The sequence below is a fragment of the Oncorhynchus tshawytscha genome, linkage group LG20, assembly GCF_018296145.1.
Source record: "Oncorhynchus tshawytscha isolate Ot180627B linkage group LG20, Otsh_v2.0, whole genome shotgun sequence".
NCBI lineage: Eukaryota > Metazoa > Chordata > Actinopteri > Salmoniformes > Salmonidae > Oncorhynchus > Oncorhynchus tshawytscha.
Genome location: NC_056448.1, coordinates 18702500 through 18728471, shown reverse-complemented (window position 1 = coordinate 18728471; position 25972 = coordinate 18702500). Strand labels below are relative to the sequence as shown.

The 25972-nt window shown below is 44.3% G+C and overlaps 2 protein-coding genes across 3 annotated transcripts; both read left to right on the top strand.

The window, feature by feature from the left end:
* The first annotated feature begins 63 nt into the window (after positions 1 to 63).
* Positions 64 to 6549, top strand: LOC112219346. The gene is made up of 4 exons (XM_024380510.2): positions 64 to 675; positions 2869 to 3048; positions 3337 to 3498; positions 4482 to 6549. The coding sequence occupies exons 2-4, from the start codon at positions 2871 to 2873 to the stop codon at positions 4928 to 4930; spliced, it is 789 nt and encodes a 262-aa protein (XP_024236278.1). The 5' UTR covers positions 64 to 675; positions 2869 to 2870; the 3' UTR covers positions 4931 to 6549.
* Positions 6550 to 7737: 1188 nt separating this feature from the next.
* On the top strand, positions 7738 to 21872 carry LOC112219342 (leucine zipper putative tumor suppressor 3-like). 2 transcript variants are annotated; one of them, XM_042302305.1, is made up of 7 exons: positions 7738 to 7866; positions 12641 to 13477; positions 14166 to 14771; positions 17031 to 17159; positions 17509 to 17700; positions 17975 to 18205; positions 18598 to 21872. In XM_042302305.1, the coding sequence occupies exons 2-7, from the start codon at positions 12728 to 12730 to the stop codon at positions 19501 to 19503; spliced, it is 2814 nt and encodes a 937-aa protein (XP_042158239.1). In that variant the 5' UTR covers positions 7738 to 7866; positions 12641 to 12727; the 3' UTR covers positions 19504 to 21872. The 2 variants fall into 2 exon arrangements, with proteins under 2 accessions (XP_042158239.1, XP_024236273.2); XM_024380505.2 differs by lacking the exon at positions 7738 to 7866 and adding an exon at positions 9456 to 9654.
* The last annotated feature ends 4100 nt before the right edge of the window (positions 21873 to 25972 follow it).

The following is a 25972-nucleotide window of genomic DNA, read 5'->3' as shown; positions in this document are numbered from 1 at the left end:
CCAGCCCATATTTATTTGTATCTTAAACTCGGCCATACAATCACTACCCACAGTTATACCTTGAGTACGTTGCACATTATTGCAATCTTAGAGCAGATTTATGTTCCAGATTTCTTAGCATATTGTTGATTCTTTGGTGGGATAAATATGAACCTGTCAGAGACATGTATATAATTGTACAGTATGCAAAAATACTAATTTACGCTTTGTTGGATTTGCTAGTTAATTACATAATATCCCTGACTAATTGTTTGCACACCGTTGCACTCGGGTCGTTAGTAGTTACCACAGCCACAAAGTCATAAACCAATTTATCCTTTAAAAATATGATTTTACACCTAACCTTAGCGGTGTCGTTAGCTTCATGCCTAACCGTAATCTTAAATAAAGACCAAAAGACACATGATTGTTTTCAGGAAGTTTTACGATATAGCCTTTGTGGCTGTGGTAACTAGTGACAACATTGCACTCGTGATTGTAATTTCCGGTCATCCCGGAAGACCGTCTACGAGCCAGCTTTAGCCAAATGAAAGTTAGATAATTCCGTGCTTTGAATTGGCTTTAGATTATGTCGGCGCAGAAAAACACATATATTTAGCCACACCCGTGAGGCACTTATATACATTTAAAGAAATAGATTGTATGTTCGTGGATTTCCTTGTATTCGTATCTCTGGTAAGTAACGCTAGCCTAGCTATTTCCGACAGAACAAGCTTGTGTAGAGTTATTATTGTGCGCGTGCATCTGAAATAGCAAGCGCATGCTAGCTAGCCTTCTATAGTTACTTGATTGACAACTGATTCTCAGGACACGAGATCGGCATTGCGAAATTGCACATGTACAACCTGACTACACACCCTTCAGAAAGTATTCATACCCCTTGATTTATTCCATATTTTATGTTACAGCCTGAATAAAACATTTTATTCAATAGATTTTCCCTCATCCATCTGGACACAATACCCAATAGTGACAAAGTGAAAACATGTTTTTAGAATTTAAAAAAAATCTATTGAACATGAAATACAGAAATATCTAATTTACATAAGTATTCACACCCCTGATTCAATACTTTGTAGAGGCAACTTAGGCAACGATTACATCTGTGAGGTTTCATGGGTAAATCTTACATTTTCCACACCTGGATTGTGAATAATTTGCCCATAATTTGTCCAAATTGGTTGTTGATCATTGCTAGACAACCATTTTCAGGTCTTGACATAGATTTTCAAGTAGATTTAAGTCAAAACTAATTTGGCCACTCAGATACATTCACTGTCTTGGTAAGCAACTTCAGTGTAGATTTGGCCTTGTGTTTTAGGTTATTGTCCTGCTGAAAGGTGAATTAATCTCCCATTGTCTGGTGGTCAAGTCAGTTTTCCAGGTTTTCCTCTAGGATGTCTGTTGCCTGTGCTTCACTCCATTCTGTTTATTTTTTAACCTGAAAAACTCATCAGTCCTTAACGATTACAATCATACCCATAACGCAGCCTTCAAGGTGCCAGAAAACAGTACTTTGGGGAGTGGTACTCAGTAATTTTTTGTATTGCATTTGCCCTATATCATAACACTTTGTATTCAGGACAACAACAAAAAAGTGTATTGCTTTGCCACATTTTTTGCAGTATTACTTTAGTGCCTTGCTGCAAACAGGATGCATGTTTTGGAATATTTGTTATTCTGTACAAGCTTCCTTCTTTTCCCTCTGTTAATTAGGTCAGTATTGTTTAGTAACTTCAATGTTGTTGAGCCATCCTCAGTTTTCTCCTATCACAGCTATTAAACTCTGTAACTGTTTGGCCTCATGGTGAAATCCCTGAGTGTCTTCTCTCCTCTCCTGCCTGTGTCTTTGTAGTGTAAAGTGTATTGAATGGGATATTGAATGTCTGCTTTTTTCCCCTACCCATCTACCAATAGATGTGAGGCATTGGTAAACCTCCTTTGTCTTTGTGGTTGAATCTGTATTTGAAATTCACAGGTCAACTGGGGGACCTTACAATTATCTATATGTGTGTGGTACAGAGATGCTTTTACTCCTGAACTTATTTAGGCTTTCCATAATAAAGTGGTTGAATACTTATTGACTCAAGACATTTCAGCTTTTCATTTTTAATACATTTGTAAAAATATCTAACATCATTTGACTTTGACATTATGGGGTATTGTGTGTAGGCCAGTGACAAAAATTTTATCCAATTTCAATTCAGACTGTAACACAATTAAATTTGTAAAAAGTCAAGGGGTCTGAATACTTTCTGATGGCACTTTAGCTTGCTTTTCAGACAATATGCTGAACAATAGACAATTCAGTTGTCACATTATTTCTTTTTTTTGTGGCACTTGGTTATCCCTAGCCAAGAAACTCAACTCCACTATGTTGATGTGAATTACATTGTAGAGTTGTGTTTTACTTGGCTAGGTTATCCCTTAGCAGCAAGTAGCTAGCTAGTCTACATTTTCATCTTATAGTGGGTTAGTGCTAGTCTAGCTGCTGGTAAGTGAAGGGTTAAGTGATAGATGCCTTAATAATACCGACCCATTCCACAGATCTCTCACTTCTTCATTTAAAGTTTCCCAACTTTACAGTGTCAAATGTTCTTACAACCTGCAACAGCATTCTGTGCTGCGTGGTTATTTATTGCATAAACTCTTCTTATTTCTTAGTTGTACATCCATTGAAGTCATATTATTACAGCTAACCATACACATGATTTGTCTGAAACAGTTAGACAATCTAGTAAAACACCTTGCCTAAATGGTGACATTACATCTATGTATTTGGCAACTTTTGCAAATTCTCTGAGCAACAGTTGACTGTACAAATTATTTGACTGTTATGGATGGGGATACATTGTGTCTCCCTTCCAGCCATGACTCTGAGCATGTCTCCGGCTGCGGTTTGCCAGTGCTTTACTTTGGTGTCCCTGTGCACGTCCATCGCTGACCCCAACTGGATCCAGGTCAGGAACAGTACTGACCCCGGAGGAAAACAAATCATCTATGGAGTGGCCTTCACACTGCACGCTGCCCAGAACATCACTGACACAGGTAGGGAAGGGCAAGACTGGACCGTCAAAGAAGAGATTGTTTGACATTTGTCTTCTATTTCTGCTACCAGACAGTCGTCATCTGTTTTGACACTGTATAGTTCACATCTTCTACAGTTTAACTGCACCCACATATATCTGGTAAAGGCCTATGTACTGTACTCGTCCGTAATTCCATGTTTGTGATCTTAAACGTATTTACTTTCTGCTTATGCAGAAGCCTGGGAGTGTGGTGTGTGTTTATGTGTGTGGAGTTGACTGAGAGTACGTGTGTGTTCCCTCCCTGTAGGTCCTCTGGGTGGTGTTAACGGCTGGGGGATGTGGCTGCTCTATGCCCTGGCGGCTCTGTGCTACACTGCTGTCCTGCTCTCCAGCTCCTCCTTCTTATTGGACTTCTTGGGGACTGGGATGTCCCACCCTCGACTGGTGGTGTCACTCCACATCTCCACTGGTAACCTAACTTTTCTCCCTTTGTCTATCTGTCTCACTTTTCTTATTCTCTCTTTCTTTCTCGTTCGGTCTCAATTGCTGCTGCCCTGTTTTTCTCTGTCTGTTTGTTGGTTTTATCACTATACTGTCATTTGATATATTTTGAATTTTTTTGTTATTTAGCAGACACTCCACTCCACGGTGACTTACAGGAGCAATTAGGGTTACGTGCTTTGCTCAAGGGTACATTTTTTATTTATTTAGTCGGCTCTGGGATTTGAACCAGCAACCTTTTGGTTACTGGCCCAACGCTCTTTTTTTTAAAATGTATTTTTATTTTACCCCTTTTTCTCCCCAATTTCGCTGTATCCAATTGTTCGTAGCTACTATCTTGTCTCATCGGGCTCGGGAGAGACGAAGGTTGAAAGTCACGCGTCCTCCGGTAAACAACCCAACCAAGCCGCACTGCTTCTTAACACAGCGCGCATCCAACCCGTAAGCCAGCAGCACCAATGTGTCGGAGGAAACACCGTGCACCTGGCAACCTTGGTTAGTGCACACGGCGCCCGGCCCGCCACAGGAGTCGCTGGTGCGTGATGAGACAAGGATATTGGCCCTACCGGCCAAACCCTCCCTATTCCGGACGACGCTAGGCCAATTGTACGTTGCCCCACGGACCTCCCGGTCGCGGCCGGTTATGACAGAGCCTGGGCGCGAACGCAGGGTCTGGTGGCACAGCTGACGCTGCAGTACAGCGCCCTTAACCACTGCGCCACCCGGGAGGCCCGGCCCAACGCTCTTAACCGCTAGTCATAATTTGAAGAAAAGTATACTCTCACAGGTCTCATAAAATATGAAGTGTCATAAAATGACATGAGTCATGTTTGCAGAGCCATGTTGGTTTACATCACTCTGTAGTTCTCTCTGGGATGAATTAGTTTATCATCCTCTTGCTCTCTTTCTCCCTTTCCTTCTGTCTCTTTTTCTCCCTTCCACTCTCCCCAGTTGTTTTCCTAATGTCCGTGCTGGGAGTGTGTGGGGCTTGCCTGTACGTCATCAGCGGCAACCTTCAGGAGGGCAAATTTGGGCTACTGTGGGACTGGGTAGGGGGCTGGACCTGGTCTGGGTCTTGGTCTCCTAGGCCTGGCACCAGAAGCCAAGGAGGGGCAGCGGGGATGCAGGCTTACCCAGGGGAGAGCTTCTACATTGCCATTCTGGGCCTACTTTTTTCCTGCCTGGCTTCCGTGATCAGCCTGAGTTGCCCGGGGGACCCCACCTCTACCCAGAGTGACTACACAGCCATGGTAGAAGGGGACGACAGTGACACAGAGCCCCTCACCCCCAGGGAGCAGGGAGTGGGCCAGTCTGACGGAGACAACAGGGGGGAGGAGTGGGCAGGAGAGGTGGTCCCTGAACTGAATCAGGTGGAGGTGGATGGAGGTGGAGACTGCTAAAGGGGGTTCTGTTTATATGTTTAGCCCAAAAGGTGAACTGTGGTTTGGTTTCTACTAGAATGCGAACCAGGATCACACATGGCCTGTAACAGACTTTATTAGACAGCAGTGCTGGCCCCTTCCCTGGTCATGTTTTGGTTCCTTTTAATGCTTCACTTGACCAAGATAGTAGAATCCTGTCAGGAGCCAAAAAAGAGATCCGATACGTTTTCTAATGTTCTCTTAATGTTTGTCTGCCTAAAAACTTCCCTCTCGGGTCAGTGTGTATACAGTTGCACAACATACATTTTAAAAAGAATAACATCTTTCCCTTGTGGGAGTTTAGGCCCAGAGTCTCCAACTTCACTTGACCAAGGTCAATAGTTATTTTGCTTGCTGTGATGGTTGAAAAAGTGTGCCACATGTTTAAGCTATTTCTGTCTGTGTGACCAGGGCAAGTGCGTTATACAAATGATATGCTCTTTTCAATATAGTTGAACACGTGGCGTCACTTGCATGAAGGGATAGTAAACTCATCAATGGGAACAAGCGTTGACCCTGTTCCCATTACTGCAAAATAACCACTGGGGTGTGATCAGGATCAGCGAATGGTTTCAAACAGTTCAAAACCAGAAAATATGTTCAGTTGAGCATAAGTTGAAATATAGCCCATGTTTGTACAATCACCTATTCTCCTCTTCTAGTTATAAAAATCCCTACAGGAAGGTTTTTTAAAATGATTTTTGCAGGTTGTTTTCTAACCTATGCATTATCTTAACTTCTTAAACCCTTTGCACAGTCTTTCATAGTGACACTTGAAGTTTCCCAAATGGAGGACAGAAATCCAATAGATTATTCATAGATTTACCTGAAGTGTACTGAAACTAGAGTTTCCTTTGAGAAATTAAATTTAAAAAGCCCGTTTGGCTATTATTGCCACTAGCTTTTATCACTTTTAATTGATACACTATTTATTAATGCATGGATGTTTACTACTATAGGAAGAATTGAGGGGGATATGACAGCTTGCCTTTCCACAACAGGTAGTGTAAATGCATGGCTCTTGCCTTTATATGACTTGATATACTAATGATATTAAAATATGATGTATTGAATATTTTATGTATTCGAATGTTTCTGGTTTCATAAAATGTTGACACTGCTATTGGTTACTAGATAATACATATCACTGTGAAAATATATTCCAGTTTGGCATCTTTAGATGGTTACATTACAGCACAAACCACTCTATAAAGCAGGGTTATCCTGCTTAACGGAAACCAATAAAACAAGCTCCTTGATGGTGTTTGGTTGCAGATGATGGTAGGACCATGGATATTGGCTTAATTAATTAAGATAGCTAAGAGCCTGCCTAGAATCAGGTTTTCCTTACCTACTTGTTTCCTGGACACAGATTAAGCCTAATCCTGGATTGGGAAACATGTTCAATCAAGATTCTCTTTTTATTTCAAGACCAGGCTTAATCTGTGTCTGGGAAACTATCCCTCAATCTCTTCCTCAGGTACATAGGAAGACATTCCTTCTCTTATTCCAGGGTCACAGTCCCATCTCTATGAATCAGACTGTTCATTGTGATTGTTTGTGATGTTATTTATTCATTAAACTGTTTTTGTGTTTAAGTGAAATGTGTGAATGCATTTTCTTCCTGTTCCAGAACAGAAGTGTCCAGTTCCTCTTATTCCCACTCATCTGTTTGTGTTGATATCTCATCTCTGACACTACAGGTTTATTTCCAACCAACATCATCAGGACATGATCTTAATGCAAAACCATGAGATCATCTAACACATTATTTTGCTTGCTGGTATGCAAATTATCAGGTATTAATTTAGAAACAACGTGGTTAAATGATAATTACCCAGTAATAATCTACAGAATGAATTACTTTTTTTGGGGGGTGGGGGGTTCATTTAAACAAGCCCCCGCAATAGGCACCATTTGGTAATAGGTTATGAAATTGTGTGAATTATATCAAAGTACCTAAAGCCATACTAACACTGGTGGTAACAGTACCATAAAATCAATTGCTACCCAAATTCACCTTGTGGGAACATCTTGTCATCAAATGAGACATCGAGTAGGGGTCTAGAGATTTTGTCTTAAACCAAATTGAAATCTGAACCCTGTCTGTTGTATAGAGTAAGTATCCTGGGGTATATGTGACTATATAGGGACTGATGACCTCTCTTCATGGACAGTCAGATGGCTCTAAATATACCTCAACACTGTCCCACATGTCTTTCTGAATGCATATGCAGATTTTAGGGTTAGCCAAACAGAAGGACTCTCTGTGAACATGATGTCCCCTCTACAAGCAATGACTTCAGCAGACAAACCACTCATTGGTAAATAGAAATAATCAGTTTCTTTCCCCTCCCGCCATCTTTCACTCTACTCTGTCACATGAGTCCAGCCCCTTCTCTCATTGGACAGAAACCATTGCCATAGTAACCTTGACAAATTGTTGATGTCGCCAGTGAATTTGTGAATGGAGAGGACAAATGCAGGGTATTTGAGCATATTTTAGTGGTGGTGTTGCGGTCATGGGTGAGTGAGAGGGATCCTGTGTGTACACCACACACGCATGTAGGTACATGTGTGGACGTGCTAGCACTGGTTTACTGTACAAAAATATACGGGAAGTTACAGATTTTCATGTAGATAGTTTGAAATATGGTGCATTTCGAAAACATGTATTTATTTTATAACCCTAATATTCACACTTTTTGCGAGGTAAATCGGACATATTTTCAACAAAGCGCGTGTGTGTTTGCGCACGCGTGTACTTTATGGAGGCGGATGGAGGGACGAGAGGATGCTATTGGTAGCTCAGAGGGGCTGGGACGCGGTGAGAATTACTACAGTTCATCTCCACATGGAGGAGTGGAGCGAGGGATGAAGAGAGAACCGACAGGGACGAGCCTACTAGTGGAGTTGTGAGATTGCTCTTTGTATACCTTCTTCCACTCCCTCAGTTTTCCTCTGACTCTCCTATTCTCCCCCTAAGTGACATTCAACTATGGCGGCTCAGAAATTAAAAAAGAGGAGGAGAGGAGAGAAAGAACAGTGGCGTTATTAAAGATGGATGTCAGATCCTGTTTCACTTGCGTACTTGAATGCGGTCCCTGTGTAGCCTATCTGGTCCTGTGTTATGTTTATGTGTAGTAGGTCAGTACAGCATGAAATGTGAATACATTTGTGTTTTAAATGACCAGAGTGGGTGTGGATCACCATGTACGTGGCGACAACGGTCATATTTTCTTTAGTGCGTGTGTATGGAACATGTAAGTATTAATTGTTTTCTCTGACAACCTGGATCAGAGAGTGTGTATGTGTGTTTTTAGTCTCTTGGCGGTCGTGTGTAATCCCCTTACGACTGGCAAAGCGAGTTGCGTGCGTGCGTGTGAATTGTGTTGGAGTGGCTTGTGTGCAGTTGTGTGTTAGTGTGAAGGACCATGGCTGTTTTCTAATCGTGTTGACGGGGTTTTGTGTAGAAGAGTGGTTGTAGTAGGTATGATTGTGCACACAGTGGAGTGTGTATGAAGAAGGCATTATGAGTGGGAATCGAGTCACACATTTCTTGACATTTGATCCTGATTTACTCCAAATAAAACCTGCAACTCTCATATGCAATGAAAGGATATATGTGTTTTGCATGGAAAGTATGTTGTAATGTTTTTGTATCCCTATAAAGGCCTATGTGTGTGAGCTCCGTGATTTTTAACGCCATACACGTATTTGATTTCGGTAAACCCAGTCAGTTTTAGAAAATAGGACAGAGGTCTATGTCATACTTATCCATCTACTCATCTCTCTCTCCTATCCTTATTTTTGTCGTTGGAGTGGCCATTTTAGGCAGATGTCTTCTTGTCAACTTTATCTCTTATGGGAGATGGTGTCTGTTGGCTTTATGACCAGCACCAAATATTCAATTCCAGACAAGTTAACAGTTCGGTTCAGCTCCTGCCACAGCTTCAACATTGTCTGTTTCTCTTTCCCTGCTTTATGCTCTTTCTCGTCTCTTTCTGCAATCTGTCTCTGTTTCTCTCTCTCTCGATTAGTCCTGAGTGAGGCTGTTTCAGGCTCCAGTTCCTCACCTACACAGCCAGCTCTGCTTTCTCTGCCCCTGGGAACTGGGCATCATGTTTGCCCAAGGCCTCGCTTGCCCTTGGTACTAAGAACTGAAGTCCGAGCTACACACACACTCAACCTGTCTGGTCATGTGTAATTCAGTTGTGCAGTACTCAAAGGAATAAATACAGAATGTAATGTGCAGATGCATACATAGTGATAGAAACGGAGAGACATGTTGTAGGATTGGCAGGGGTCCCCATTTTCCGGCAGTTGCATACGTATTCTGTGTGGAACAGAATCAATACATTGTGTGCTATTCTAAGGTGGAGGAAGAATTCACACCTTTGTGTGGGCGCAGGCGCGGGTCTGGGAAGGGGGCGGTGCTGTGCTCTATCAGAAGGGGCGGGGCGGAGGTGGGTGTGTGACACAGCTGATACACGCATCCTCTCGCTGTCTCCGTCACCCGATATCCGCTACGGGCAATAGCGGTTGCAGTCTCCCCCGACCAGAGCCACACGAGTAGGCTATAGGCCTACTGCCACTCCAACGTCCCTATCTGCGAACCCCGAATCGGACAGCTCGCCGAGGAGCAGTGGGGCGACGTAATTCGGCTTCATTCGGCGTTGTCTGTGCTGCTTCTGCCGCTAATAGTAAGTGCGGAGCTGTTCTCGGCTATGAAGAGATGGAGCCGAGCGCTCTTTCATTTCCATAGAGAAATACGCGCACCTAGTAAGCGACGCAGCGCGGCGCACAATCTACACCTGCGTTTTTCTATATTTATCGTCATTCACCGCATTGCCAATCCATTATCCTGCCGCTTTCCATGTTGGATTTGGGGTGATTCAAATGTTGTTGTGGCAGAGAGATGAGTGGAGAGCGAGATGGAGAGAGACCGTGTTTTTTAATATTGCTCATTGGATTGAAAGTAAAGATGGGAATCGGTGAGGCGCAAGCGAGAGGTTGTGCGCGAGGGTTGTAGCGGATGCTGATGTTTTCTCGAGCTCGCTCCTTTCCGATTCCCCCCACCGAGAGAGAGCTGCGAGTGGAGTAGAGCGCTTTGCGTGACCCACACACGCATTATCTATTGCGTGAATGAAAAGAAAAACGGATAGAATAGATCATGCCAATTATCTCGTTCTTCTTGCCTGTAGTGGCTGGGTTAGGTCTTTTTCACTGGTATGGAGAAGCGAGTAACATTTCACCATTGTGCTCTAGCATTGCCGCGTCAGCTGACAGCCTATGCACATCACTGTGGTGGTGGGGAGGTTGTTGTAGCTGCTGCAAAAATAATCAGAGGATTTTGAATACATGGAGTTTAAATGGACAGACCAAGAGCAAATGGCCTACAGTAGAATTTAGACCAACCTTGGTACTTAAAAGGAATAGATTGCTTGGACGTGCAATAGGCTGATTTGTAGGCCTACATCACTACCAAACATATATGAAACAAATACTGTATTATTGACATGATATAAAGCTTATTATGAGGATATGTATGGACTAGAAGTGTGAGCTAGCATGTCCGTTTTAATATGCTGGTAATGGCAAAGGAGCTCTGATAAAATTGGCCTATTATTTAATATTCTCTACAGTGCAGTGGTTACCTCTATACCCAATGTGACTGCTCTGCGGGACTTCTACGCCTGGCCTATTTGAGGCCTTGAATGAAGTGTGTGTAGTGGGATAGCAGCGGTCACCGTTTGGGGGGCGGTTTGTTTGCATTTGAGGTGTATATAGGGGTCTATGTACGGACAATGTAGTGAAAATATGTGGAGCAAAATGTATTACTGGTGTGTAGACTACACCTATTAATCTAGGAATTATCTCATACTGCATGTCAACACAGGATATTAGATTGAGAAGACTCCCTTAATGAGAGGAAGTGTGAGAATGATGGGGGAGCGCGCACCAGAGAGAGTTCCTGCCTGTGTGTGCGCGCTCTCTATTTGAAGCATGGAGCCGATGATGTAATGCCTAGGAGTGTGTAACTGTGGCAGTGAGGCGAGTGTAGGCACGTGCCACAGCTCAGCCAACACTGGAACAGGGCCCTCTGCTGGCCCGAGGCAGTATCGTACCGTATGCCGTTTTGGACACAGCACCTCATCCTAAGGATTCAGTACTCCCCTGTTCACATCCCAATCTGTTCCCATGTCCTACCTGAGATGGAATGTCAATACTCACCTTATTATAGCAAAGTAACATAGAAGCATAGTAGCTTCATGTGCACAGGCTTGGCTTCAGGCATGAAGAGACAATGGGGAGAGACGATGGAGAGAGAGAGAGAATTCACACAAAGGTTTGACTGCATCTTTGCTCAGATAGTAGTAGGCTACACTTGGTACAATGGACTATAAATTCACATATTACCTTTAGGTCAATGTTCAATCAGAGATAGATATTCTAGTGAGTAATCAGTTAGTGCTCCCTGTGGGTGTGGTTCAGTGACAGGGACATAATACAAATATGGATAGTGTTCCTTTTTGCACTCAGTGATACATAAACACATGATGTACTGTCTTTATATGCACAAAACTGTGCATGGCCTTATTTGCTATGAAGTATTGACGATTGTCTCCCATGTTTTTCCTTCCATTAGAGGTTTGATAAAGAAGATGGGTTTTTGTCATTATCATTGGCACAGGGGGAACAACTGTGTGTATGTGTCAGAAGGCAAGGGGTTAACATGCAACTATACCAGGTGTACAAAAGACCTGCTCTGCTAACCAATCACAAAGTAGAGTGTGAGATGGTGAGAGAAAGGAACAAGACAAGAAGGTTGTGTGAGCAGAGAGCAGAATAACCTTTCCTTCTATGGTTGTATATTCAGGATCTGTAATTGAGGTACAATCTGTTAATGTAGAATGTAGTTAATATTTTTTATGATTTGATTGAACTTGATAATCATTTGCATTGGCCCTTTAATATCAACAGTTTTTACATTTTATGTCAGCTGTGCTTTCATTATTGTTGCATATGTGAATTGTGATATGATGTGGAATGAGGAGTAACCGTATAAGGGGAAGCATACTGAAATAAGTACTCTAATTCATACTTGAATCATACATTCAATGTACTTATTTTTGTCCCAAAAAATTATACATCATATTTGAATGCTCAAAATAGCTAAATAGCTTTTGCAGGATGTATAGTATGACTCCTATCTCAGAGAGACAAAAAAAGAGAAGGAGAGGAGGGAACAGGGAATTGGGAACTCATTGCTATGGTGAGGGGGGAGAGCACGGGTGGAGAGAAGTAAGGAGGGGGCGAAAGCATGACCTCACCCACTGTATCAGTATCCCGGGGAGGAGGGGGGTGTTCAGTCAGTATTACATTGCATGAGGAAATGGCATGGCTGACGTATAGGCCTATGGCACTTTTAGCTTAGTGCAAAGATATGAATCAACAGTCATATCCTACAATATAGTATGTCTCACTCTATAGATCATGTGTGTATGGTCACAAAAAAAATGTGTGTGTGTGTCTATTTCACATTATGTCAACCCCTTTACTCTCTTCCTTGTGTCTGTATGTGGTCTATAGTTATTAAGTAATTCTGTTACTTACAGTGTGTACCTTACTCCTAATGAACCCTTTCTCCCCCTCTCTCCCCTGTCCCTGTCTCTGTGTGTCCTGCAGTGTGTGTTGGCAGGTGCTGCCTCCCTGCCCTCCATCATAGTGCGTGTGGAGCACGGGGTGCTGAGTGAGGGGGGGCGCCCCCAGGGCATGGGCAGTGTGGCCAGCGGGGAATCCTCCTCGACCACGACCACCTCTGGTCAGCAGCAACAGCAGCAGGAGATCGCCATGCGGAGCGTGGGCACCCGCACCACCCAGCAGAACAGCCTGCCTCGCGCCCCCCCACCACCCCCCTCTTCCTCCTCCACCTCCAACTCTACCCACAGGGGCAGGAGCTTGGAAGATAGGAGTTACAGCATCGAGAGGTCCTCCCAGCAACCTCCTCCCCTGACCCATGCTAAGGGGACTACGGCGGACGAACGCAGCTTTGCCACCGTTGAGAACTCTTCTACTTACTACGGCAGCGAGCGTCCTCCGCCGCTCTGCGAGGGGACAGAGAGAGAGAGGGCCCCCATCCATAACAACGGCAACAGACATGTCTCCAATGGCAATAGGGGCATTCCCAATGGGAGCCGAGCGGCAGCGGCGGGTAACAGTGAGAGGCAGGTGGCCAATGCAGTGTTTCTGAATGGAGGCGGGCGGCGTGATGGGCGGGACCAGAGGGATGGGCGGGACCAGAGGGATGGGCGGGACCAGAGGGATGGGCGTGATGGGAGTAGAGAGGTGCCAAGAGGGGCGGTGAGTTTGGATATTTGTGGGAACAACGTGCTGAACAATGATAAGAACAGTAGCCAACAGCTGGCTCAGTACAAGGAGGCGGGCGCCAGCGCAGCCAAGCTGGATAACCATAACAACCCCCCCAACATCCTCCCCATCTCTGGGAAGATGGAGCAGGTTCAGGTGGGTTCAGGTGTGTGTGTGGTGTGTGTGTCCAAATACAGGCTGTAGGTTGAGTATGAGGGTTCATGTTGAAAGTGTGTGTTGTGTATTTTGTACATACAGGCATGTTATGTTGTGGTGCAGGCAATAAAAAACTGTTGGAAGTTCATGTACTGTACTTTGTTACCTACCGGCTGTAAATCAGTGTTGTTCATTTATGACAGGGAGTTGTTTACATGAAATATGAACTCCTCTCCTGTCAACTCATCCATGCACTGTAATAACATTAGCCTTAGCTATTGTTAGTTAGATTACTTGTTCGTTATTACTGCATTGTCGGAACTAGAAGCACAAGCATTTCGCTACACTCGCATTAACATCTGCTAACCATGTGTATGTGACAAATAAATAAAATTTGATTTGATTTATTGTACGCTATATTATATTTATGAAAAGGTCTGGTACATGTATATCTACATATATAGTTTGTGTACTGGTATATTCATAAACTATAGTAAATAAGATGAATACCCCTTGTAATCAGGGAATTTAAGATCACAAATTCACATTTAGCTTCAGTATGCTGGTTGTTTAAGTAATTATACATATAGCAGCATATTCATAATCCCTGTAAACCTAATAACGTATATTGTACAATCCTCGCGTTATATTTCACCACCAATACCATTTGCCTTCCTCCCCCATCCAGAGCAACGAAGGATTGGTCCGCCCGTCTGCCTTTAAGCCTGTGGTACCCAAGAGTTTCCACTCCATGCAGAATCTGGTGTGCCCCCCCCAAACCGGAGGAGTGTGCCGCAGCGCCGGAGGAGGGTCTGGAGGTGGTGGGGGTCCCAGTGTAACAGGACCCCTCAGAGACACAGACAGCCCTGGCAGCCGGGGTGGAGGTACCAGAGGCGGAGCAGGGGGCGGCAGCAGAGGCGGAGGCCAGGGGAGCCTGTCCGACTCAGGGAGGAATTCTCTAACCAGCCTGCCCACCTATGCTGGCTCGGGCTACGGGCCTCTGCCTGTCCTGGGGCCCCTGAGTGCCTCTACCAGCCACATCAACCACCTGGGGGCCACGGGGGCCCCAGAGAAGTTGGACAAGCCTGGTGGCATTAGCGGTAGCGGGGGTAATAGTGGATACCAGAACGGACTGAGCGCCTCGGATAGTGGTCGCTCTTCCTCCGGGAAGAGCTCCTTGTCCTATCAGAGGCTCAGCCACCTGAGTGACGCCCCCGCGCCGCTTCGTCCCTCTCCCTCCTCCGATGATGTCATCCAGGACCTGGAGGACCGGCTATGGGAGAGAGAGCAAGAGGTGAGGACAGCGAGGGAGATGAGGAAAGAAAGAGGGAGGGATGAAAAGGGAGAGGATAGATACTATTGGGGGGTTAAGAAGGGAGGAGTCTTGAGAGATTTTATTGGAAGTAACAAACACATGGGAACAAATTATCACAACTATAGCACAGTGAATACAGTTATTTTATATACACTCCCATCCATATGTATTTTTGAGAGTGAAGCAAAACTCTCACATTTGGCTCTATTACGCCACCATTTTGTATTTGAGATAAAATGTTTAATACGAGGTGACAGTACAGAATTCAGGTTTTTGAGGGTATTTTCTTACATATCTGTTTTACTGTTTAGAAATGAATGCACTTTATTTATCTAGCCTTCCCATTTAAGTAAATCATAAGTATTTGGATAAATTCACCTCAAGTGTATTAAAGAATTCAAAAGTTTAGTATTTGGTTCCCATATTCCTTGCACTCAATGACTACATCAAGCTTGTGACTCACAAACTCGTTCCATGTATTTGCACTTTGTTTCGGTTGTGTTTCAGGATTGTGTCATTTTGGAGTCACTTTGATTGTGTGTAAGAATAGATGTTTCTGAACACTTCTACATTAATGTGGATGCTAACATGATTATTGATAATCATGAATGAATCGTGAAAAATGAGGCTAGAGGCTCAAAGATCATATCCGCCAAAAAATGCTAACCTCCCCTGTTAATGGTAATGGGACTATTCCACGCCAGCATGGCCCGAAAACATTTTTGGTATCTCAGATAGTTCTGGCAATTCTCACATAAACATCCTTCCTCCCAATAAAGTTTTTAACATGCTTTTTACATTTGTATCACAAACCATTTTTGAGAATCTTTATGAAAGTGCACATTTTTGGCTCTTTTTATACCTAAACAGTGCCTTCAGAAAGTATTCACACCCATTGATTGACTTTTTCCACATTTTGTTGAGTTACAAAGTTGGATTAGAATTTAATTGTCAATTGTTTTGTCAACGATTGACACAAAATACTCTGTCTAAGGGGAAGAAAAATTCTAACATTTGCAAAAAATGATATAATATATAAAACACTAATATATCTTGATTAGATAAGTATTCAACCCCCTGAGTCAATACATGTTTGAATCATATTTGGCAGTCTTTCTGGGTAAGTCTCTAAGTATGTGAGAACTGCCAGAACAATCTATGCTGGCAATACCCAATGTTGAGAGGTAGCATGTTTTGTTGTAGCCTCTGTAATGATGGCATTATCAGGATTAATTAGAAGTGTTCAGAAAACATCTTTCACTTAGAAAGAAAATGACTCAAGTCAACATTCTGTTCCTATTGGGCAAAATACAACACAACTAAAACAAACTGCAAATGTATGCAACGAGTCACGAGCTTGATGTAGTCATTGCGTGCTACGAATATGGGACCAAATACTAAACTTTTGACTACCTTAATACACTTCAAGTTAATTTGTCCAAATACTTTTCCAAATTACTTCCTCAAATGGGGGGGACTAGATACAAGTGCTTTCATTTCTAAACTGTAAAATGTATGTAAATGTCCTTGAATAAAAGGTGACATTCTGTACTGCCGCCTCATATAAAACATTTGATCTCAAATCTAAAATGCTGGAGTAGTATAGAGCCAAATGTACAATTTTAGAGTCACTGTCCAAGTACATATGGAGAGGAGTGTAATCACAAAAATCTATTATTTGAGGAGTTTGCATGACCTGTAGAGGGCATGAGTAACTGTACCAGTGATTTTACTGTGTACATAATACTGTCTATGGCTTAAGAATAAACTGTTAAAACCATTGGGTGTGCCTTGAAACTCGCTGAGTGGACAACTGTATTCTTATTAGCTGAGGGTCAAGTAAGTAAGTACGTTAGGCCTTGGGTCTGAAATAGTAGTGCAAGGTTTTCAAGTACTGAGGGTTTTGGAAGTAGCGATATGTGATATTGGAGTGGTACACATTGGTGGCAGTTTGTGGGTGAAGTGTGTTACCCTCATACAATGCAATACAAGGAGACATAGTGGATCACCTAAAATGCTATCAATTGATATTCAACATTCATTGACATTGCATATGAGAAGTACAAAGAAATATGAAAGACTAGTGGGGCAGTAACTGGTCCTCATGCACTTACCTTGATAATAGATGTCAGCCATTTTGTGAAATAACCATCAACAACACCTGCAGTGTATGGAAATATGAGCAGCTCACAATACACGTTAATTACACCGAGTTCCCTTCCTCCTCCCCTCTGCAAGGTTCTCCACATGCGCCGTAACCTGGACCAGAGTGAGGCGGCCATCGTCCAGGTGTTTGAGGAGAAGCAGCGCGTGTGGGAGCGCCAGATGGACGAGCTGCGGCAGAATTATGCCTCACGCCTGCAGCAGGTGACCACACAACTACAATAGATATTAGAATTGCAGAATATACTGTATATTAAAAGTATAGAATGGCTCCTCAGTTCACAGGTTGTGGGGTGGTAGGCTATACCCAATATCATATAGCACAATAGCATTAGCCATGGCTGCATGGAGAAACACTGAGAAAAGGCAAATAATGAGCTTAAAAGAGCAGTTTAGAGATGCAGAGTAAAGTTCTGTGCAAAGAGATGATTTAATCACTGCTCTCTAATTTTATTCCAAATGGTACACTCAATATGGTTGCCACCGGTATACCCACTGCCGAATGTTGATTTGACTGGGGAATGTCCATTCTACTAAAAGTATTTCTACCCAGGTGACGCGTCGCGCTCAGCGCTCCCAGAGTGCCTTGCAGGCCCAGATCAGCCGTCTGTCGCAGGATAAGCGGCGCCTACAGGAGGAGATGGCTGCACTGCTGGCCCAGAAGGAGGAGCTGGAGAGGAAGTGCCTGGACTACAGGAAGGAGCAGGCCGATATCCTGCCCCGCCTGGAGGAGACCAAGTGGGAGGTGAGATAGGGGGGTGGGACTACCTGGGCTTAAGGGGGTGGTGTGTGTGGCTGGGTGTGGAATACGAGGGAGATGAGTGAGGGCCCAGCATAACATCTACTAGATGTCCATGCCAAAAATGGACAAAAGGACAGTACTGTCTAAAACCAATGATCATATATGCAATAGCTGTCCTATACTGTACATGTATAACCATTAGACAGAGACATGCTTGTTGATCTCTATTTCCACCATCTTCATACCTTTCATCCCCCCTCCCCTTCCTCCCCTCAAGGTGTGTCAGAAGGCAGGGGAGATCTCCCTGCTGAAGCAGCAGCTGAGGGAGAGCCAGGCGGAGGTGACCCAGCGGGCGGGGGAGATGGTGGCCCTGCGGGGCCAGCTGAAGGAGGTCAATGCCCAGCTGAGGGACCGGGAGGAGGCCATGCTGGGCCTCAAGGACTCTTACAGCACCAAGAGCCTGGAGCTGGAGCGTTGTGAAGGGGAGCTGCAGAGGACGCTGACCGAGGTAGACAGACCTGAAACACTAGCTACAATTTGTAGAGTTGTTCTGCTCTGTGCACCACACGTTTTGCGCTATTGGGTCAGTCACATGCATACCGATACAGGCAGTCACATACACTTTGAAAGACACAAATAATACTCTCTCTCTCTCTCTTTCACACACACACACTTGATTCCCATTTTCCCTAAACCTTAACCTCAAAATCGAACTCCTAACTGTAACCATAAACCTAAGCCTAACATAACCTTTTCCATTGTGGGCCGGCAAAATGTCCCCACTTCTCAGAATTTTCCTTGTTATCCTATCCTTGTGAGGACTTCAACTGAATTAACCCTCACTTCCTCTTTCTTTAACTACTGATTGACCCTCCTGCTCCCCTCCCTGTGTCTCTCCAGGTCTCTCTGCTGAGGGACAAGCTGGGCATGTTTGAGGCTGAGGTGGTGGGGCTGAAGCGGGCCCTAGGTGAGCTCAGTGCGAGGGATAGGGCCATCGAGGCTAGGGGTGGCGGAGGAAGTAGGGAAGCATCCAGGACCAGAGGGGGGCTTTCCTCCCCACACAGCCCACCTGAGGGCTCTGCCTTCTCCTACCCAGCCTTGCCTCCACCCCCTGTACCTCCCCCAGATGCCATACTGAGTTTGCAGAGCGATGAAGCTAAAGTTCAGCGCCAGGAGGCCCACCAGCGCCAGGAGGCCCACCAGCGCCAGGAGGCCCACCAGCTTCAAGAGGCTCAATTGCGGCATGAAATCCACCAGCAGCGCCAGGAGGCCCACCAGCAGTGGGAGGAAGCGGGGGATCTGCGCCGGCAGCTGGAGCGCCTCCAAGGCGAGCTGCGTCTCGAGCGGCAGCAGCGCGAGCGGCAGGCCCACACTTTCAAGAAGGAGCGCCACGTGTGGATGGACGAGAAGGAGCGTGTGCTCAAGTACCAGGCCCAGCTGCAGCTCAGCTATGTGGAGACCCTGCAGAAGAACCAGGCCCTGGAGCTCCGCGTCGGCCAGCTGGGCTCCAAGCTCACCTCCACCAACACCACCCCCTCGCCCACCTCACCACCCCGACAGTCCCTGGCCCCCATCCCCCTGCCTGCCCCCGTCACCCCCCTACCCTCCCTCTCTCTCTCCCCACCTCCCCTCGCCGAGGACAAGAATTCCCCCCGCCCTCCACCAGCTGGCCCCCTGGCCGGTGCCCACCCGTCTGGAGAGGATAGAGTCCACAGAGATCTAGATTCTATTTGCTGTAGATATATGGCCCTCCAGAACACTGCCGATCAGTTAAATTCAGCTTATACAAACGTTTACAATAATTAAACCATACCACATAGCACCTGTATCAATAGCATTAATTTGGTACAGTCCTAAATGGTTATACTACTCACTGCTACCCCGGGGCGGTCCTAGGACGCACTGCACTATGAATGGTGGACAGAGGCATGGAGGACCAATGGGAAAGGGGGAGAAAAATAACAGTTTAGACTGTGGTATTTAAAGCCGCTCTTCAAGCCCCCTTGTATGCAGGTTTTTTAGATCGATTGATCTGCTGTCCACAATATGAGGCAATCAAATGAACATTTAGGTTGGGGTGAAGATTGAGGTCAAGAGTAACACACTACTGGAAAAGCTATTGTTACATTGTTGTTAGCATGATATTCATATATCATAAAGAGCAAGACAGTGTGTGGGTGAAATTATTTGAAATACAAAACCTGTAGAATCTTTTTAAATCAAGCCCAATACTACTACTACAGTTAACAAATAATGTAAAAGTATAGACAAGGGAATTATCCTGCAGATTTAGCCTAGGACATCATAATAACTGATGTATGATAGAGAGTTTGAATAAAACACAGTTTTACCAACCTATATACAAAAAGGGGCTTGAAGGACAACATTGAACACTACTGTTGTAAGTGTCAGATTTGAGGCATGACTGTTGGACATGTGTGGTTATGGTATGCCATGTGCAACTGGTCCAGGGCCAGTTCTTCTGCTTAATTCACATGATTATATCAAAATCCAATCAAAGTTTATTGGTCATGTACACAGATTAGAATAATCTGTTAACAATAGGAACGAGGTAAAGACAGCTATGATTCAGGTAAACGGGGAGATCCATCCACACAGCCTCCCCCTGTGGCTTTATGTGTGCTATAAGACCACACCAAATCACTAAGGAAACAACCAAAAGGTTAGGATACAGAAGCCGTTTTAAGGGATGTGAGATGTTTTTCAGGAGTGTATTGCATTGTATCATGGTAAGGGGGGGACTGGTGAGAGGCGTGCTTGGTTGAGATATGGAAATGAGGCTTCAGAACCCTAAGGGGCAGGATTGCATGACAGGATAAGTTGTATAAACCAATCGGAGATCTCCAAATATTTGATGGAACTGCAGCTGTGAATGATTAACTGCACATTGCTGGGTTTAAAAGCCTTTTGTTTCCTACCTCTCCAGTGATGCTGTACATGTAGGATTCTCTGTGCTGTCAGTAGCTGCAGTGACTGAGGATTGCCACCATGTGGCGACAACTGACACAAAATGGCTTGATCAATCCCAGGATCTCTTTTATTTTTGTGGCATTTTTCTTCGTTTCGAAACTATGTAGGCGACAGCCAAAAGCAGTTTGTAATTTGTTGACGTTCTAGATGCTTTTGGTCTCTATTAATATTTCTTAAAGTGACAGAAAAGGACATGTTAGGGATTAGGTAATGGGCGAGTTTGTTTTGCATGGCAAGGTTGGTCAATGAAGCTGCTTATCTGAGCAAAGTGTCTATTTAAGATCACTAGCAGCAGGTTGTAGCTGAGCCAGCAGACTTGGTGTTAGATACTCATGGTGACTTTATAGGAAGAGTAATGTATTTTAGGAATGATTCTTTGAGACAATGGAGTTTTGTGTGGTGTACTTGTTTGAACAGGACCCACCATTATTTGAAAAAACTATGTATATGTCAATATATACTACCTTTATAGATATCAAGATTATATTTGGCTGTATGGGACATTTTACAATATACGAAACTATTCTAAACATTATAGTGTGTACAGTATATGTTGACATATATTTTATAATGGGTCTGGGCAATTTAGAGAATGCCTTTGTGAAGTGAGGGGTGAAAGGAGTGAGGACTTAAAGAGAGAATGAATGTTAGAGGACTGGTTTATATGAGGATGGTGTAAGTATAGAGGGATGGAGGCCCACATACCCTCTGTCTTGGGGCAACATTTGCTGCTATGTACTTCTGTTGTGTCCTGCTGTGTTCTTGGTAGAGACAGAAAGTCAGTGTACTTGGATGTAAATATAATTTATTTATTATGTGTACATATATATTCAAATATATCAAGCTATTGCGTGTGAATACTTTAAGAGGATTATTGTGAATTAATGAGACAGACATTTCTGCTTTAATTTTTTTTACTATATCAATATAAATATATAAATATATACATATATTAAATCTTTTTAATTTTGATCTACTACATGTTACAGTACAACTAAAGCAAACGTTCAAAAACCATTGTCTGTTTCTTTTTATTGTTGTTTCATCTCTTGCAATGTCTTAAAAGGCAAAATGCTGCCAAGTTTTTTTTGGTATTATTTCTTATTTTGTGTTACTGAAAAATGGCTTGAAAAAAGCAAATCTTAGCTAATATGAATTTAATTAATAAAGTCGTGATTAAATAATCTTGAAGAACTCCTTTTTGGCCTAGAGTGTACACACATCCACTAGGACTAATATGACTTTCAGTTTTAAACATGTTGCAGTAGATAATTTCTTATTATAAATACAATTGGCCAATCATGTTTAATAATTAGGATTATTTGGATACAGTTGGTAAATTATGGCCAATTTCAGTATTATGATATGATCATGTAAATATTAGAATTGTATTGTCATATATTGATTATCAATTGATTGAATGCAATTTGACCAACTGCATAACTAGGAAAACCCTGCCTTGCACATCTGCAGCATTTCATTTAGAGTAGGAGAGACCTCTATGATGGGCAAGCTGTTTTAGTTTTCCAGATCGATCTCTGTCGAGGTGAGGAGCTTTTTTTTTTTCATGTGCATATTTATTTATTCTGAACACATTTCAGTTTCTTGGCAACGTCAATTCTTGCACATGTTATTAAAATACTAACTTTTGTGTTCATTAGCTGGACAGGCACACGCCGCAGTGTACTAAACTGTAAACCAATCAAAACGTGTATACTATCCATGGTACTGTCTCTGCTGGTCACGTCTGCCAATCACGTTATCCGTATCTAAGGTATTAGACAGCTGGTGACAACGCGAGAGCGATCTCCGTCCGACAAACTGCTATCAAGTAAAGTATTTTGTATTTATTTGTTATGTAACTATTTAGTTCTCGAAAAGTGTTAGAACTCCGCAATTTTACTAAAGTAGCTAGCTTGGGTACTTCCGGCGCCGACAGAGATGGCCGCCTCGCTTCGCGTTCCTAGGAAACTATGCAGTTTTTTGTTTTTTTACGTGTTATTTCTTACATTAGTACCCCAGGTCATCTTAGGTTTCTTTACATACAGCCGACAAGAACTACTGAATATAAGATCAGCGTCAACTCACCATCAGTACGACCAAGAATATGTTTTTCGCGACGCGGATCCTGTGTTCTGCCTTACAACCAGGGTAACCGAGTGGATCACATGCAGCGACCAAAAAAAAAAACGACTCAGAAAAAGAGGGAAACGAAGCGGTCTTCTGGTCAGACTCCGGAGACGGGCACATCGTGCACCACTCCCTAGCATTCTTCTTGCCAATGTCCAGTCTCTTGACAACAAGGTTGATGAAATCCGAGCAAGGGTAGCATTCCAGAGGGACATCAGAGACTGTAACGTTCTTTGCTTCACGGAAACATGGCTAACTGGAGAGACGCAATCCGAAGCGGTGCAGCCAGCGGGTTTCTCCACGCATCGCGCCGACAGAAACAAACATCTTTCTGGTAAGAAGAGGGCGGGGCGTATGTCTTATGGCCAACGTGACATGGTGTGATGAAAGAAACATACAGGAACTCAAATCCTTCTGTTCACCTGATTTAGAATTCCTCACAATCAAATGTAGACCGCATTATCTACCAAGAGAATTCTCTTCGATTATAATCACAGCCGTATATATCCCCCAAGCAGACACATCGATGGCTCTGAACGAACTTTATTTAACTCTCTGCAAACTGGAAACGATTTATCCGGAGGCTGCATTCATTGTAGCTGGGGATTTTAACAAGGCTAATCTGAAAACAAGACTCCCTAAATTTTATCAGCATATCGATTGCGCAACCAGGGGTGGAAAGACCCTGGATCATTGTTACTCTAACTTCCGCGACGCATATAAGGCCCTGCCCCGCCCCCTTTCGGAAAAGCTGACCACGACTCCATTTTGTTGATCCCTGCCTACAGACAGAAACTAAAACAAGAAGCTCCCACGCTGAGGTCTGTCCAACGCTGGTCCGACCAAGCTGACTCCACACTCCAAGACTGCTTCCATCACGTGGACTGGGAGATGTTTCGTATTGCGTCAGACAACAACATTGACGAATACGCTGATACGGTGTGCGAGTTCATTAGAACGTGCGTTGAAGATGTCGTTCCCATAGCAACGATTAAAACATTCCCTAACCAGAAACCGTGGATTGATGGCAGCATTCGTGTGAAACTGAAGGCACGAACCACTGCTTTTAATCAGGGCAAGGTGTCTGGTAACATGGCTGAATACAAACAGTGCAGCTATTCCTCCGCAAGGCTATCAAACAAGCTAAGCGCCAGTACAGAGACAAAGTAGAATCTCAATTCAACGGCTCAGACACAAGAGGTATGTGGCAGGGTCTACAGTCAATCACGGACTACAGGAAGAAACCCAGCCCAGTCACGGACCAGGATGTCTTGCTCCCAGGCAGACTAAATAACTTTTTGCCCGCTTTGAGGACAATACAGTGCCACTGACACGGCCTGCAACGGAAACATGCGGTCTCTCCTTCACTGCAGCCGAAGTGAGTAAGACATTTAAACGTGTTAACCCTCGCAAGGCTGCAGGCCCAGACGGCATCCCCAGCCGCGCCCTCAGAGCATGCGCAGACCAGCTGGCCGGTGTGTTTACGGACATATTCAATCAATCCCTATACCAGTCTGCTGTTCCCACATGCTTCAAGAGGGCCACCATTGTTCCTGTTCCCAAGAAAGCTAAGGTAACTGAGCTAAACGACTACCGCCCGTAGCACTCACATCCGTCATCATGAAGTGCTTTGAGAGACTAGTCAAGGACCATATCACCTCCACCCTACCTGACACCCTTGACCCACTCCAATTTGCTTACCGCCCAAATAGGTCCACAGACGATGCAATCTCAACCACACTGCACACTGCCCTAACCCATCTGGACAAGAGGAATACCTATGTGAGAATGCTGTTCATCGACTACAGCTCGGCATTCAACACCATAGTACCCTCCAAGCTCGTCATCAAGCTCGAGACCCTGGGTCTCGACCCCGCCCTGTGCAACTGGGTACTGGACTTCCTGACGGGCCGCCCCCAGGTGGTGAGGGTAGGCAACAACATCTCCTCCCAGCTGATCCTCAACACTGGGGCCCCACAAGGGTGCGTTCTGAGCCCTCTCCTGTACTCCCTGTTCACCCACGACTGCGTGGCCATGCACGCTCCAACTCAATCATCAAGTTTGCGGACGACACAACAGTGGTAGGCTTGATTACCAACAACGACGAGACGGCCTACAGGGAGGAGGTGAGGGCCCTCGGAGTGTGGTGTCAGGAAAATAACCTCACACTCAACGTCAACAAAACTAAGGAGATGATTGTGGACTTCAGGAAACAGCAGAGGGAACACCCCCCCCATCCACATCGATGGAACAGTAGTGGAGAGGGTAGCATGTTTTAAGTTCCTCGGCATACACATCACAGACAAACTGAATTGGTCCACTCACACAGACAGCATCGTGAGGAAGGCGCAGCAGCGCCTCTTCAACCTCAGGAGGCTGAAGAAATTCGGCTTGTCACCAAAAGCACTCACAAACTTCTACAGATGCACAATCGAGAGCATCCTGGCGGGCTGTATCACCGCCTGGTATGGCAACTGCACCGCCCTCAACCATAAGGCTCTCCAGAGGGTAGTGAGGTCTGCACAACGCATCACCGGGGGCAAACTACCTGCCCTCCAGGACACCTACACCACCCGATGCTACAGGAAGGCCATAAAGATCATCAAGGACATCAACCACCCGAGCCACTGCCTGTTCACCCCGCTGCCATCCAGAAGGCGAGGTCAGTACAGGTGCATCAAAGCTGGGACCGAGAGACTGAAAAACAGCTTCTATCTCAAGGCCATCAGACTGTTAAACAGCCACCACTAACATTGAGTGGCTACTGCCAACACACTGTCAATGACACTGACTCTACTCCAGCCACTTTAATCATGGGAATCGATGGGAAATGATGTAAATATATCACTAGCCACTTTAAACAATGCTACCTTATATAATGTTACTTACCCTACATTGTTCATCTCATATGCATACGTTGATACTGTACTCTATATCATCGACTGCATCCTTATGTAATACATGTATCACTAGCCACTTTAACTATGCCACTTGGTTTACATACTTATCTCATATGTATATACTGTACTCGATATCATCTACTGTATCTTGCCTATGCTGCTCTGTACCATCACTCATTCATATATCCTTATGTACATGTTCTTTATCCCCTTACACTGTGTATGACAGTAGTTTTTTTTGGAATTGTTAGTTA

What these genes read in the sequence shown, in the direction of transcription:
- LOC112219346 (XM_024380510.2), top strand. Translation starts at nt 2,871, where the DNA reads ATGACTCTGAGCATGTCTCCGGCTGCGGTTTGCCAGTGCTTTACTTTG. An exon ending in CCAGAACATCACTGACACAG is followed by an intron (nt 3,049 to 3,336) that starts GTAGGGAAGGGC and finishes CCCTCCCTGTAG; the next exon opens with GTCCTCTGGGTGGTGTTAAC. An exon ending in GTCACTCCACATCTCCACTG is followed by an intron (nt 3,499 to 4,481) that starts GTAACCTAACTT and finishes CACTCTCCCCAG; the next exon opens with TTGTTTTCCTAATGTCCGTG.
- LOC112219342 (XM_042302305.1), top strand. Translation starts at nt 12,728, where the DNA reads ATGGGCAGTGTGGCCAGCGGGGAATCCTCCTCGACCACGACCACCTCT. An exon ending in ATGCCTCACGCCTGCAGCAG is followed by an intron (nt 17,160 to 17,508) that starts GTGACCACACAA and finishes ATTTCTACCCAG; the next exon opens with GTGACGCGTCGCGCTCAGCG. An exon ending in TGGAGGAGACCAAGTGGGAG is followed by an intron (nt 17,701 to 17,974) that starts GTGAGATAGGGG and finishes CCTCCCCTCAAG; the next exon opens with GTGTGTCAGAAGGCAGGGGA.